Genomic DNA, 16,731 nt, shown 5'->3' with positions numbered 1-16,731 from the left:
TACTGCACCTTGTGTATACTGGACCTTGTGTATACTGCACCTTGTGTATACTGGACCTTGTGTATACTGGACCTTGTGTATACTGGACCTTGTGTATACTGGACCTTGTGTATACTGGACCTTGTGTATACTGGACCTTGTGTATACTGCACCTTGTGTATACTGGACCTTGTGTATACTGCACCTAGTGTATACTGGACCTTGTGTATACTGGACCTTGTGTATACTGCACCTTGTGTATACTGCACCTTGTGTATACTGGACCTTGTGTATACTGCACCTTGTGTATACTGGACCTTGTGTATACTGGACCTTGTGTATACTGCACCTTGTGTATACTGCACCTTGTGTATACTGCACCTTGTGTATACTGGACCTTGTGTATACTGCACCTTGTGTATACTGGACCTTGTGTATACTGCACCTTGTGTATACTGGACCTTGTGTATACTGCACCTTGTGTATACTGGACCTTGTGTATACTGCACCTTGTGTATACTGGACCTTGTGTATACTGGACCTTGTGTATACTGCACCTTGTGTATACTGCACCTTGTGTATACTGCACCTTGTGTATACTGCACCTTGTGTACACTGCACCTTGTGTACACTGCACCTTGTGTATACTGCACATTGTGTATACTGCACCTTGTGTATACTGCACCTTGTGTATACTGCACCTTGTGTATACTGCACCTTGTGTATACTGCACCTTGTGTATACTGCACCTTGTGTATACTGCACCTTGTGTATACTGCACCTTGTGTATACTGCACCTTGTGTATACTGCACCTTGTGTATACTGCACCTTGTGTACACTGCACCTTGTGTATACTGCACATTGTGTATACTGCACCTTGTGTATACTGCACCTTGTGTATACTGGACCTTATATTCTAATTCTGTATTGCCTATATTTATTGTAACGTATGATATAACTGATAGGGCATACAGACCCTCATCTGCACCTTTGATTACACTGTTTACTTTTCTCATATTCTTATAGTCAGAGTTAATTGTTTACATGCTGCTATGATGCCCGAATTTCCCCAAGGGGATCAATAAAGGAATATCTTATCTTGCACACATAACAAATTGTCTTTTTCTCCGACGAGAAAGAGCTTCTGGTACTGTGACCCAAATGGACATACGTGTCGTGTGCGTGAAACATACAGTGACCAGCAGGAAAAAGGATATGACTTTCTGTAAATCTACCGCAAACAGTCTGTTCCGAAGTGGCTCGGATTACATGCACAGTGTACATGTACAGAACACGATTCTCCATGGCAGACGTGTTCTAACTTCTCGCATATGGAAATAGTTTACTTGGTTTAGGTGAGGGGTGGCGTCTAGGTAGAGCGAGGGCATGACGCAGAAAGAGAAAAGTAGCCTAGCTCCTCTGACTGTACGGAAGATCATCATTTAAAATATTTATTTAACTGGCATGTAAGTCGACATCTTGCAAATGAGGGCAACCTCTACTTTCTTTGAGTTAAAATAAAGGTTTGAAATTAAATGACCGACCAACGGTGTTCCGTACAGCACAGAAAACAGGTTTTAACGCCATGAAACTGTATATAAATTGTTGTTGTTTGAATTGTACAATCAATTCAAAATGTTGGTATGACTCAAACTGTTAATGTAAAATTGTTTGGATGACAAGCAAACAGTGTTTCATATCATCTCATCCTCAGTAAGACAGCGGAGAAAACTGGCCAGCATATCATCTTGACTTGATATTTCAGAAATCTCCTATTTCAGGGGCGGCTAGGTGGTGTAGTGGGCAAGGCACTCGCCACCAATGTGGAGACGCTGGGTTCGCGTGTTCGAATCCAGCTCTCCACATTGTTTTCAGTTTAGCTGGTCGTCCGCAGTAATACACATTGGCCGTATTACGGGGAGGGAAACTGAAGGGTGGGGATCGGGCGTTGTGGACCGCATCTCCTACAGGTCGGTTGGTGCGCCTGCGCAGTAGAATCAGGAAGTGTCGGGGGCAGCGTGAGCCTCCCACGCGTTACTCCTCGCCACTGAGAGATCGAGCTGCGCAGGTGAAAAGATGCGACTGCTGTTACCTCAAGTACCGGAGGGGACTTGTGCTATGTATGACTTAGTCCACATTGCAGCCGGCTTGTGGGAGGCAAGAAACAGCGTTCATGACAGGGGAGGGTTGAATTGGATGATACGAAATTGGGATGGGAGAAAATATAGAAAATGGGAGAAAAAGTGGATAAAAAAAAAGAAATCTCCTATTTCAAAGCATTATTAAGCAAAAGCTATTTAACTAATTACTTTGCTTCTGCTTTCTGACATGTTACACAAGGCTCTTGGTCTCTGGTTTCAGGGTGTTTTAGCCTAGTATTTACCCGATATCTCTCACACTGGTATTGGTATCGCTGCATCTCTATTATGCAGACACGCTGAAGCAGGGTCTCATAGCAGATTTGCAGTCTTTCTCATCTCACCTGTCTCCTCTCTGCTTCTCCTCTCTGCTTCTCCCCAGATTAACAGGTCTCGTAGCAGATTTGCAGTCTTTCTCTTCTCACCTGTCTCCTCTCTGCTTCTCCTAGGCCGTATGGTGAAGGCTGTATCGTTTCATCCCGTTCCCACCTCGGCAAATTACACAATTTTCACTCTGGGTGAAAGTTCGATTGGTGTAGATTTAGGAACAAAAAGTTCTCCATTGACAAAATAGCACATTTTGCACAATCATTTTCATTTTCGTAAAGTCTGGACTAGATCTTTCCTAGCGGCACGGTGGTGTAGTGGTTAACACTGTCGCCTCACAGCAAGAAGGTCCAGGGTTCGATTCCCGCTTGGGGACCAAGTTTCCATGATGCCAGGTACCTAGGTGGGGTATCTCCCAGGCCTTTCTGTGTGGAGTTTGCATGTTCTCCCCGTGCTCGCAAGGGTTTCCCCCCCGATAAGATAAACCCAATGGAAAAACATGCACAACAACAGATCGCTAACGCTGTGGCGTCCTTGACGAAGACGGGCAGGAGCACATGGATTGGTCCCCTGGCGCGGCCCTCGCCGACGCCTGTCTGCTCCCGGCTGCCCTTGGGGGTTAGGGCGACGGGATGGGTTAATCGCAGAGACGAATCGCATCGGCGATCCTACAAGAGACTATGCATGCGTGTGTGTTCCGGTGTGTGTGTGTGCTAACCGTGTGTGCTAATCGCTAAACGTTGAGGATAATTGCATGCCAATTAAAGACCTCTGAACAGGTCCTGCATTATTATTATTATTATTCCTCGCGAACGGATATTTGGTCACCGCTGCGTTTTATCTGACGCAATTGGTGCGAGTTCGGTCACGTATCTTGCGCTAGACCAATAGCAGCTCTCCTTGTTGCCAAGTTACAGACAACAAGAGATTGTGTAAACAGCTGCGTGATGTTATCGTGTCATTCACGGAGTACATCTCGACGCAAATGGACAACAAACACATTCTAACGTTATATGCATATACGCTACTTGATATAGGCAATCGATTGAATACAGCTGTGAAACGGGCGATAGCGTTCGTGTTATTAACCATACTGTACATTTAAATCATATCGCCTTCTATCTACACCAACAACACAGCATTTCACACCGATGCATGACGTCCTGTCGGGGCAATTATTCAATAAACCTCCATAAACACACATTCCGTGATGCATGCAGCACATTTGTATCAAAAACACTTTACTTTGTGATTCCCAACCTGCAATATTAAAGATGCTGGTACAATTTTCTAAAGATTGAGGTCGTACACAAAACAGTTCAGTGGATAGTAATGACAAATGTATTAATAATTCATTTGGAATAATGGAATACTGTCAAACAATTTACAAATCAATAAGTTACTCATTAACCTTTTTATTTTCCATTTAAAGACAAAATAGAATGCAGGTACAAAAATAGATTCAAGAGGTTTATTCGTCACATACATACACAAGTTAAATTTTTTCCCAAAATGTTGGAGTTTTCAGAGTATATTTGCTTATAAAACGTAAATGTCGAATTCAATTTTTTTTATTACTCCATGTGGTAAATACACAGGTCACAACATGTTTACAGGAACATTTTGGAGTTGTATTTGGAGTGTATTTCGTGACTGTAGGGAACTGTAGGGAACTTGAGGCTACAACTCTGCCCCACTTCCAGTGATGAAGCTAAGCTACGCTAACGGAGCGGCTGTTCCCTAAGCTAAATGCATGCACAGAGACAAAAAAGGTATGTATCTTCTTGTCTAACTCCAGGGAAGATGGCAAATAAGCAAATTTCCCAAAATGTTGGAGTTTTCCTTTAAGGCTTAACAGGTTAATAAAGTTTTCAATCAATCAATCAATCAATCAAACGTCTCATAACTTCCTCTTGTGGGCGTGGCTGGTGGTGACAACTTTTCTGAGCCAATAGGCGATTTGCGCGACGACAGCAAGTCGTTCCCCATCATGGGTTTGCATGGAGCAGCCGGGTGAGAGGTACTGTGGAGCCTCGCTCTGAAGGCTGTGCGTGGCTCACTCCCGCGAGAGTTCCGCGCCTCGCCTTGTGAGATTTCCAGAGCAAGTCGGACAACATTCTAACCGCCATGCAACGCGCTTGGCGAGGCCGTAGTAAAACCTGCGCAGATCTGCTGAATGATTATGTTTGCTGTCCAAGTTAAAAAGAAACGCTGTTTTTGCAGGATAACGCGTTGCCCTACTGGCAACGCTGAAAAGGTGTTTCCGTTTTGGATACTCGCCAAAACTCGCCGACAATGCTGCCATGTAATCTGCGTGAGCCGGATACGGAGCCGTTGTTGCTCAACGCCCATGCGCAGAAGAGACCCGCACGGTTATTTCCAGTGTTTACAGCAGAGCTGTCCCAAATAGCTGCAGCTACCATGTGTTGTCAAGTTATTGTTATAAGGAGCCCAGTCCAAGCTACAACAGTCTGCATTCCCTTAACAATTGTTTGTATTGAGCCGTATTGTATTGTACCCATTCTGCAATCTGTTAAATAAAGTTTACATCCATTCATTCTGCTAGCATTAACGATTGCATGAGCAGCTGGCTAACATGAGCTAACGTTAGCTACCTACCGTAGCTACCTAGCTACCAGACGGATCTTTAAAAAAGTGAATATCAGGAAGGCAGCAGGACCGGACGGCATCCCCGGCCGCGTCCTAAAAGTCTGTGCCGACCAACTGGCCCCGGTATTCACTGACATCTTCAACCTGTCCTTGGAACAGGCTGTCATCCCCACCTGTCTGAAGAAGTCCACCATCATCCCTGTACCCAAAAAATCTACGCCCGCTTGCCTCAACGACTACCGCCCTGTAGCCCTCACCTCCATAGCCATGAAGTGCTTTGAGAAGCTAGTGAAGGGCTACATCTGTTCCTCCCTCCCCATCAACCTGGACCCTCTGCAATTTGCATATCACCCCAACAGGTCCACGGAGGACGCCATAGCCCATGTGCTGCACACAGCAGCATCACATCTGGACAAGAGGCAGGGGAACTATGTGAGAATGCTGTTCATCGACTACAGCTCAGCATTCAATACCATAGTCCCCTCCAAACTCATAGCCAAGCTCAGGGACCTGGGCTTGAACTATGACCTGTGCCAGTGGGTCTTGGACTTCCTGACGGGCAGACCCCAGGTGGTAAGAGCCGGCAACTGCACCTCCTCATCCATCACGCTCAACATAGGGGCCCCCCAGGGCTGTGTTCTGAGCCCCCTCCTCTACTCCCTGTACACACATGACTGCGTAGCACAGCGGAACAACAACACCATCATCAAATTTGCTGATGACACAGTAGTGGTGGGCCTGATCTCTGCCAACGACGAAAGGGCCTACCTGGAAGAGGTAGAGAACCTGTCACAGTGGTGTCAGGAGAACTGCCTCTCCCTGAACGTCAGCAAAACAAAAGAGATGATTGTGGACTTCAGGAGGTCGGGGGTCAAGGACTACAGCCCCCTCAGCATCGACGGGGCACCGGTTGAGAGAGTGAACAGTTTCAAGTACCTCGGAGCCCACATATCCGAGGACTTGACATGGACCACACACATTGACAGTGTTGTGAAGAAGGCACGACAACGCCTCTACTTCCTCAGGCGCCTAAGGAAGTTCCAAGTCAGTCAGAAGATCCTTAGGAACTTCTACTCATGTACAATAGAGAGCATCCTGACCGGCAACATCACCTCCTGGTTTGGGAATAGCACTGCACAAGACCGTAGCAGACTACAAAGAGTGACACGTTCAGCCGAACGCACAATTGGAGGGGGGCTTCCCACCCTCCAGAACATTTACATCAAGCGGTGCAAGGGGAAGGCTAAGAGAATTATTAAGGACTCGAGCCACCCGAACAACTGCCTCTTTGAACTGCTGCGGTCAGGCAAGCGATACCGGAGTCTTAAGGCGAGCACAGAAAGACTCAGAAGAAGCTTCTATCCCCAGGCCATCAGGCTGCTAAACGAACAATAATCGCTAAACGAACAATAATCACTATGCAACAACCATCAAATGCACACAGCACACACACCCACACGCACACACTCACTCAAACAAACAACACACTGCAGCACCCACTCTCCACACTTTAGATCACACAAACACACTTACACTTTATATTTATTGATAAAGGATTTGCACTACAACTCGTACACCTAAATTGCACCTCGTCCCATTTCTCCATTTCTGCCTTGCACTATATAGTATTGTATATTAGTACACTGCACAGTATTGTATATTGTATGGTAACTACGTCTATTCTGCATCGAACATTGTACATATGTCTAAACTGAACACTGTGACCTCTTTTTTTACTTCTAATTTTACTATGTTTTTATTTCATACTTATCTTGTCTTGCACAGTCTCTGGAGCGCAACAGTAAGAAGCATTTTGTACAAAAGTATTCTGTACTTCTGTATGACAACTATTAAAGAAACTTGAGAAACTTGAGACCCTGTTAGCTCAGAGCTCCTCTTTCAACATAACAAGCATTAAACAAAATGGCCCAGTCATCTATTCACCTTTGTTTAATACATGAGGCGTTGTCTCTAATGTTATCTAGCTACTGATAGCTCCTTATATCATCAGTTTTGTGCTGGCTGGCTAACGTGAGCTAAGGTTAGCTACCTACTAACGTTGAGACTAAAACTCCGCTCTTGGTGGTCAATTGTGTTGATGTTAGTTTTGTGAATGTATCCGTTTTGTTTATTGCACTTTCTTTGCTGAAAAATAAATGCTACGTTGGCTAAATGGCTCACGTGAGGCATTTAAAGATGGTGGACTTGTTGATTTTTTGCAGGAAGTGTATTGGCACATTCAACTTTTCTGATTGGTTGAAAATTGCCTTCATGTTCGCCACCTACTGCCACCTACTGCTTTGGCATTGTACTACATGTATATACATCAGAGTGCTCACGAGGCAAAAACAAAATGTCTAACTTGCCTGCCATTACGTTGCGTTCTGAAAAGCTAAACTGACCCTGACAACAAAACGAAAACTGGCCACAAGGACACAGGCATGCACCCCTCCCCCAGTATATATATGTGTGGGGGGGTGGGGGGGTGGGGAGGGGGGGGGTTAACAGAAGCTAACATACTTTAAACATCACTATGAGATTTAGTAGTAAAACTACATACAGTATCTGAAGAAAACTAGAATGCTAGTTATGTCAACTATAAAAACACAGCTAAACTGTATCTCAGCACAGCATCAAATAGTGTATTTTTCACATTAGTGTAGCTAGGCTTTTTTTCATACCTGCAGACAATGTTTCAGCCATAGATAGATGGTCCCTCTTGCGTTTGCCCTTCACAGTCACATATTTGTCCCTTTTCTTGCAAATGATGCACAAGACTGGAAGTACAGGTCCGACAAAAGCTGGTAAGCCTGTCCTGGATCGAAGTTTCTTCAGAGGACTTTCACTTGTAGAGCCATAAGTTCTGGCTCTGCTTCCACATCTTGAGCTGCAGAACACATAGCCCATTTCGCAGCTGCATCCAAGCGTTTTTGTCGATAAAACGCCTATAGCAAGTAGCGTGAAAACCAGCATCCCCGGGAACATTGGCAAACTCGATCTCTAAACAATGTTTGTATGCATCTGCAATGATACGATTCTCTCCTGGCAACTTAAGCCACCGCTCGACAGAGTTTTTATCTATCCCACCGTGTCTGTGTAAAATCTTGTACACTTTCTTTCTGAACGGACGTGAGATGCATATAACATTGTTTCGAAACCTTTTTGCGAACTTTAGAAGGTGTTTTTTCTCCATTTTCGTCGTCTTCTGTACTCGTCGATGAGTACTGCCTTTCAGTTGCTTCCATTACTACTGTTTACACAAATCTCTTGTTGTCTGTAACTTGGCAACAAGGAGAGCTGCTATTGGTCTAGCGCAAGATACGTGACCGAACTCGCACCAATTGTGTCAGATAAAACTGCAGTGACCAAATATCCGTTCGCGAGGAAAGATCTCGTCCCGACTTTACGAAAATGATTGCGCAAAATGTGCTATTTTGTCAATGGAGAACTTTTTGTTCCTAAATCTACACCAATCGAACTTTCACCCAAAGTGAAAATTGTGTAATTCGCCGAGGTGGGAACGAGAATCGTTTTCTAGCCACTTCTCAGCTTTCACCATACAGCCTATCTGCTTCTCCCCAGATTAGCAGGGTCTCGTAGCAGATTTGCAGTCTCTCTCATCTCACCTGTCTCCTCTCTGCTTCTCCTCAGATCAACAACAAGCCGTGCGGGACGGTGCCGGTGCCTCGACAGCTGTCCCAGGACGCCGAGCAGGTCCAGCGGCTGGTTCTGGAAAGCCCGCTTGGACAGCGTCTCTTAGGCAACCGCACCATCAAGGGGGCCTTCCTCTCCCCCAGGACGGCCCTCATCAACTTCCTCGTCGACGAGTGATGTCTACGGAGTGGCCATGGAAAGGTGCAAATGTCTGTTGTCAATCAGAGACTCTACGGCACACAGATAGAAGGACATAGAAGTTGGACTTGTGGACTTTTTTTGTGTGTTGCAAATTAGATGAAAGCTACTTTTATACAAAATACAAATATACTTTGTAAATATAATAAAAAGACATTTCTATTTATTTCTCTGTTTGCATTCGGTTTTCATAATTTGAAAGGCCCATTTGTGATGATGTGAAACGGGGTATTTTGCAATCAGTCCACAGCAGACCTACAGCCCAACCACAACAAAGTGGAGATTCCAGGCGTGCGTCACATTCCTCCGTTGTCTCACAACACCAGTTACAGCAACAACACGCTACGGTTCACACACACATTCACTCGTCTTGGCCGTCTGCTCCGTGGCTCTGGCTTATCAGTGCTCTGCCGCTGCCTCCGCTGTCACCGAGCTGTCTGGGCACCATACATGGGGCCGCTGTGTGTGCGCTCAACCACGACCACAGCTGGGCCGTTCCAATGCCACGCAGCGGTCCGTTGGGCTTTCTAGAACTACTACTACGGTCCCGGAACCCTTCGTCTCACACACAGTGCTGTTGTCGGAAGCCATTGGTGCCGGTGACGTGGGGACAGGAACTCAACCACAACGTCATCGCTGCTGTTAGTCAGCGTTCCTGTTCTGAATGATCTATAATGATATGATAACTATGTATAGTACGACGCAGCTAGAAAGGACTTCACAAAATTAATAAAAACAAGTACAATGTGTTCTGTACAACAGATTTTCCCAATACCCTGTTTTAGCCTAGTACTGACCCGATCTGACACTGGTATTGGAACTTGTAAGTCGCTTTTGGATAAAAGCGTCAACTAAATTACTAAATGTACAATGGTTCGGGGACAATACAGACCAAGACTAATAAATACCAGGAAAACGTTCAAGTATTATAAACAGAAAATAGGGTAAAAGAAGTATGAACGGGTCTACCGTTAGGAAAGTACACAGCAGCAGGAGTTCCTCACCACCGCAGGTTCCACCGTTACTCGTGATGTCACACTTAGACTCACACTTTTAACCACAAGTGCAGTTGCTCTCACTAGCGTGGGTCCAGCGTGAGTCAGCCCGCCAGCAGCATCCTGGCAGAACACCGATGCCAGCAGCAAGGAAGAGTCTCCACGTAGGCTACGCACCACCCACCTCTCTCTCTCTCTCCGAGTGCGACCCGGTGACGGAGTAATCAGCGGTTGTTTGTTATTCGATACCCACCGGTGCCAGTCTCTCACCGCGTGTATCACTGCCCGCCTCTCCGTTTAACCCGGCCCTCCGGTACGCCTCTTTGTGACGATGACTAATGTGTCCGGTGTCACTCTTCCTCAGTGTGAATCGGTGAACAAATGTGGAATTTGAGCCCTCTGTGAAACTAATATTCGGGGCTTATGCATTGTAGCCAGAAGGTATACATGTCAAATTCAAGGTGAGGCCTGCTTCACATATAATAAAACATGTCATTGATATTATTAGTATGTTCTATACGATGGTATTACACTGTATATAATTCATGCATCGGTTTGCCTTTTAACCCTTTCAGGTGTGGGCTTCCTGGAACATCTCAGAATTCTGTCTTTGAGGGCACCCAAGTGGCGACCCATGTAACGCGCTGCGTCGCGAAACGGCCGACCCGGGTTCGATTCCCCGACCTGGCGTCCTTTGCCGAATGTCTTCCTCCCGCTCTGTCTCCCGTTCTTCCTCTCTCTCTCTCTACCGGACTGCCCAGTAGAACAAACAAATAATTTTTTTTTTAAAGAATTCTGTCTTTGTAATAGTGCATTCTCCTACACAGATCAAATCAAATTTATTTGTAAGGCCCGACAACACACGTTAATGTCCCCATGGGCCGGACACGTCTTATTTAAACAAGTTAAGAAGAAACATAACAATAAGTCAAGAACAAAACAAGAACACCATAAGGTCCAACAAATTTAAAATAAATGCAAATAAATAAATAAATGAATGCAAGCACTCCCAGACATACCCCACGCGAAGGTAAGGAAAAACTCACTAAAACCTAACGATAGGGAAAAAATGCTCCACAGGCAGTGTGGAGGAGAGAAACCTTAGAAGGGCCATTCAAGGGGGGATCTCCCTTCTTAGATGTCGGTGATAGTAGTGTTGCAGACTAACAGTTGATAGGCATGCACTCATGTGTGTAGTGAAACACAGATGAGTGCATGCAATAGCAACTGAACATTTTGAAAAATTAAAGATAGAGCTGATAGCGATAGCAACTGAACATTTTGAGAGATTAAAGATAGAGCTGATAGCGAATCTATTTGAGGCACAGGGGCGACGCAAAGAGGGTAGCGTCCTCCCCGTCTTAATCACGGGACGTTCAACACTCCGGTCATCGCTCCAAGACAGCCGGAGACAGGGAGATGGGGGGCGGCGCAGAGAGGGTCGCAACCTCCCCGACATCATCGCGGGACGTCCGACACTCGACAGCAACTCACAGGGAGACAGGGAGGCGGGAGAGGCGTTAGACAGCTTGCGTGATTGTAGTGGGCGGAGATAGCAATAGATACAAGTGGTAAGCATATGTGTGAATAGAGTAGATATATGAAGTAAGCATATTATGTGAATAGAATAGAAGTACTTAACACAGAGTACACAGAGAGTTGGACAACGTTCCACTGTCAACCATCACTGCTCAAAGAGGAAGTAAACTAAACGGTGCTAGCTATACTCTTGACATATTAAATAAGTAATATTATATTATTGTTCCACACATTCGTTTGTCTCTTTATAAATAAGAACTGAAAATGATTTGAAGAAAGTGAAATAATTACATTTCATGGCTTCTGTTCAGCCTTCTGTCCATGGAACTGACGATAAACGCAGCCATAAAGGTACGGTTTCCTCAGGCAGAAAAGATAGTCCATTTACTTCTGATAACTACATCACTACATAACTGACAAGCTTAATTTTTGGTTATTTGTGTACACCCAATTCAAAGTTATAGCCGCATTTTCTTTTCTTTATTTCTGCCTATAACCAATTACTAACCACTTTCAAAAGAAGCGGTAGAGTAGGTAAAACACTGGTAAAGCATGTTACTGCTCTACTGTGACTTGCTGAGATCCAGTAAGACACCAAATGATTGTGTTTTTGTTGATATATTTTGCATACGCCAACACATGGCAACAGTTGTTATGCATATAGCAACCGTTGTCTCTTCCATCGACCATGTACAAAACAATGGTTGCTATGCTACAGGCAGACATGTGGGATGACTGAATGACCAGTGGGCAGTCGTGACATCATCTTTACTTACGAAGGGTCAGCTCTATAGTCTAATCTCACATGCGAGTCCACTCTGAACACCTAAGTGTAATATAAGAGCAGAGGGTAACAGAGGAAGCCTCAGCTGACTCTGTAACCTTTTTCCCATATTTCTGTGTTCTAATATCAGTGGCCATCAGGTGACAGGAAATGGCTCACAGGAGAGACAGAATAACAGGAAGGGAGACCAGGAATGGGGGGGTATGGCATGATGTAAAGTAAACTATTCTCTTCATTCTTCTGTCCAATCTGTGAGGGTTTGATGGAACTGTATTCAGAGAGACTTAGCGTGTGCTCCGATAACAGCACTTTCACTCGCTGCGGCCAGGAGGAGAGAGAGAGGAGATCTCTATCAGTGCTCCTTTGTTGCCATTTTGTGGCATGTTTCTCTTCACGGTTTTATTCACACACAGTGTTATTGTGGTTCTTCTGTTTTTCTTCACCTTTTCTTTATTTTCGCTGACCCCACGACTCGAGTGCCGTCTCTCCCCTGCCGGAGCAGCACACCTGCTAACAAACCGGTTTGAACTTGAACTGACTTGAATTGTGCTGATTGCTACTTGATAGCAGATGTCGCTGAATCAGAGTGGAGCTGGATCCTTTTCTTCTTCTTTTTTTTTGGCGACGTCTTCAAGGATAGTTTCCTCCGGGGGGCGAAGGTTACTTAATTTTTTATTAAACAACTTAGTATGACGTTTCTTTTTGTATTTTTAGACACCGGTGAAGCAAAACACTGACAAGTAATAATGCATTTGGTCACCGATGGCCCCTGAAGTCATTTGACACTTCTGTCAGCCCTGCAGTTTCCATGGCTACCAAGATTATTGAATAGGCAACTGTATTCCAGTGACTCACTTTGCGCTCAGACCGCAGCCTTCACAGGAGCCCTATACCCTAGAGAAGTAGTAGGCTACAGCGAGAATAGAACCCACCCCCCCTTCCCCTCCAGAAAGTGTACTGCCGCTGGAAAACAGGGTGGAGTGCAGTCGCAAGCCACACACAATCTCCCCCCATTCATTCAAACCTTTATTTATACTCCGAAAGAAAATCAGTTGAGGTCGCCCTCGTTTAAAAATAATGTTGAGTTATACGCCGGTTGAAATGAATAGTTAAAACTTGGATGAATAGAAAGAAAACAAAAAAAAATACATCAATAAAACAGTTACACGTCAATCAAATTAGGCAACGGTACAATCAATATAAAATACAAGCAAAACACAGATTTAGAAAAAAGAAATCTGTTAAAGCAGTTACACAATATACCATGGAGGTTTCAGATCATGGCCCTAAACTGTCCAACAGAGAATTGATTCTCAGCTTGTGCTGAAGATGATTCCAAGAAGTTGCAAAAGGCTGACTTTCCAAGTTCAGATTGTACTCTGGGGACCTGAAGCACAAGCCAGTCATGTCAGCGGGTCAGATGGGGTCAATCTAGCTCTAGCATATTTTCAATATAAGGTTGCTTAAGCTTTCCGATAATGGCCTCATAGATAAACAAATACCAATGATCAATTTGCCTCTCTGCCAGAGAATACCAACCCATCTCATCATAGTCAGACTATGTTTTTAGACCCCGTCTGATTCTCACACAACAGAGGGAATCATGCCACAGCTCATTATCCAAGGAAACTATAAAAGAAGGAATGGTCGTCACGTCACTGTGTAGCGCCGTGTGAATTGTGGAAACGTTTAGTTTGGCCAACATTGAGTTGAATGGGATCAGCCATCTCCTCGTTTGGGACCTGTCATGCAGGTTATTTATTACCTTGTACCGGATCTCCTCTCTGGTAAACAAGAATACCCTGAAGACTCTAACAGGAGCACTCATTCAAGGGTACTACGACTATGCTTACACCTCTATGGTACCAAAGCACCTCAAAGGCACTAAAAACAAGATTACAAACATCACAAAACAAACTGGTCAGACTACTGCTTGACCTTACTCCTAGAACCCACCTCACCCCTGCCCACTTTGACAACCTAGGATGGCTTAGAGTAGACGACAGAGTACAGCAACTTGCAATGGGCCTGGTCTACAAGATACACTACACGACTAAGGTACCCATGTACATGTCAAAATACTTCCCAAAGGTCAGTGAATACCACGACCACAACACCAGAGGGAGTTCCACAAATCATGTTGAACCCAGATTCGGCTCAAACAAGGGACTAAACACGTTTCGCAATTATGCCACATCAATGTGGAACGCCCTACCCACAGCCATAAAAAAATGTGAATTCCTACCGACCTTCAAAACCGCTCTCAAAGAGCACCTACGGGAGGCTGCCATTCGAAACTGGCCCCTGTAAACATCAGAACCCCCCCCCCACCCAACCCCCTCCAATGTACAGTTTCTTCCCCCTCAAATGTATATACTCTCTTTTATAAACTCTGCCTCTTAAACAGTACTGTATATTTGCATATCTTGTATGTCATAAATGTCTGGATGTAACAGTACTGTCTATCTGTATGTCGTGTATGTCATTATGTCCTGATGAATTGAAAATGGGGGACCCTGATGTAAACAAGACGAAAGTCTTTCTCTGGTCTGCATCCCCTTAACAATTGTGTGTATTGAGCTGTACTGTATTGTACCCATTCTGCAATCTGTTAATAAAGTTTTCAATCAATCAATGTCATAAATGTTACGATGAATTGAAAATGGGGGACCCTGATGTAAACAAGACGAAAGTCTTTCTTTGGTCTGCATCCCCTTAACAATTGTGTGTATTGAGCCGTACTGTATTGTACTGAATGTCAATATAACTGGCACCAAGCAGAGCATAGAAAGCTGGTATTCTGACGTGATGACTCTTCCTTCTTTTATAGTTTCCTTGTCATTATCCTGGAAATTTACCTCAAGATGTGGCAAAAAAAAAGTTGTTGGCGGATATATTTTGTTTCCAATGAGCTCATTGTGAAACAATGTTTTTACTACCTCTCTAATTGTTTTGAGGATTAAGCTAAGTTCTTGGTATGCAGCCACATTTAACCAGCGTTGTTCAGTTGTTTACCTCGCCATAGTAACAGTCACATAGATGCTGCGTGGAGCCTCTGTGAATGCATTTGACATAGTTTACAATTAACCTTGCTGACCTATGCGGTGGTGGGACTGTACTCATCGAAATGTGTGCTGCACTTTCACGTATTGTACTGTACGAGGTACACAGAATCATTGGTTGATAAGATAAGGCCGTTGAGGTTTGTTGATTTCTTTTTCCATTCCATTTGACTTCATTTTTACACCTAGAGGTGCTAACTGACACAACCAACAGGAGCCTGTTTCGACATGTGCTCATGTGAGATCATTAAATTAAAACATCCTTTTCATGTTGATCGACTGAGTTCTTGATATAGGGACTAACGTTAGATAACAAGTACTATGGGATTTAAAAAAAAAATTATTGCATTTGCTGTATTATTTATTGTGGCTGTAAAATGGATGTTTACATTTAACATTAGATTCAAATGCATTGTGATACAGCACAAGTACAGTACAACGAAAATATGTTTGGCATCCAACCAGAGTGCAAATGTAGCAGTAAAGTGCAATGGTAATATACAATTTACAGGTGATTAAACTGGGTATAAAATATATAAATTAGTACTAATGGGTGTAGTGTTAATCAGATGTTTGTACATAGTTGTGATATGAATAAGTCATACTGGCCAGCAGTGTCACTAATAAGAGTAGGTAAGGGACATGTACAGATATAGTATCTACAGATATGTAAAAGGATTATGTGCTGGTATGTATACAGACATAATTACAGACGTAATATATTATTTATATGTATACTGGATTGGGGGTTTAACATCAGGGGTGAAATCCTGTGCCCTTCCTGCTGACTTGTTGTATAAAACTTGTCCAAAACTTTGGATAAAAGCATCAGCTGCTAAATGATTAAATGTAAATGTACATGTAAATCAACAACCTCAAAATGTTCTTATTGTACATTGTCTCAAAGTGAACTCACAGGTCTGTTGTTGGGGGAACATGCGTGAGAAGAAAACAGTAAATAAACGGAGGGCTCTGTTGTGGTGGCTGTTTCCTTAATGTACAGATGGCTGTGTCTTATAAACATTCTGCTGTAATTAAAGCAGCTCCACCACCTCCTCCTCACGTCCGTTACAAACAACTATAGGCTTCTCAGACGCAGAGATGTAGAAGCAACAGACCCCAATCACAGACACAGGTATAAATATAGGACCCCCCCCCCTCCTTTTATATGGCTACCTACTGTTGCAGTTAAAATCCCAATAATGCTGTAGCCACCCTCTCTCTCTCTCTCTCTCTCTCTCTCTCTCTCTCTCTCTCTCTCTTTCTCTTCTCTCCTCTCCTCTCCTCTCCTCTCCTCTCCTCTCCTCTCCTCTCCTCTCCTCTCCTCTCCTCTCCTCTCCTCTCCTCTCCTCTCTCTCTCTCTCTCTCTCTCTCTCTCCTCTCAGCCACACTTTCCAAACAGGGCCAGGAGGTGGTCTCAGAGGGAGACGGTGGGTCAAAGCCT

General features: G+C 44.2%; 1 protein-coding gene across 1 annotated transcript in view; it reads left to right on the top strand.

Annotated features, from left to right (window-relative positions):
* lars2 (leucyl-tRNA synthetase 2, mitochondrial) overlaps positions 1-9,009 on the top strand; it is a 175,418-nt gene extending 166,409 nt beyond the window's left edge. Inside the window, 1 exon segment of the mRNA XM_084335979.1 lies at positions 8,707-9,009. Coding sequence (XP_084192105.1) covers positions 8,707-8,886 — 180 coding nt within the window. The 3' untranslated portion in view covers positions 8,887-9,009.
* The last annotated feature ends 7,722 nt before the right edge of the window (positions 9,010-16,731 follow it).

Source organism: Notolepis coatsorum, assembly GCF_963971535.1.
Source record: "Notolepis coatsorum genome assembly, chromosome: 19".
NCBI lineage: Eukaryota > Metazoa > Chordata > Actinopteri > Aulopiformes > Paralepididae > Notolepis > Notolepis coatsorum.
This window is presented reverse-complemented; position numbering and strand designations above follow the sequence as displayed.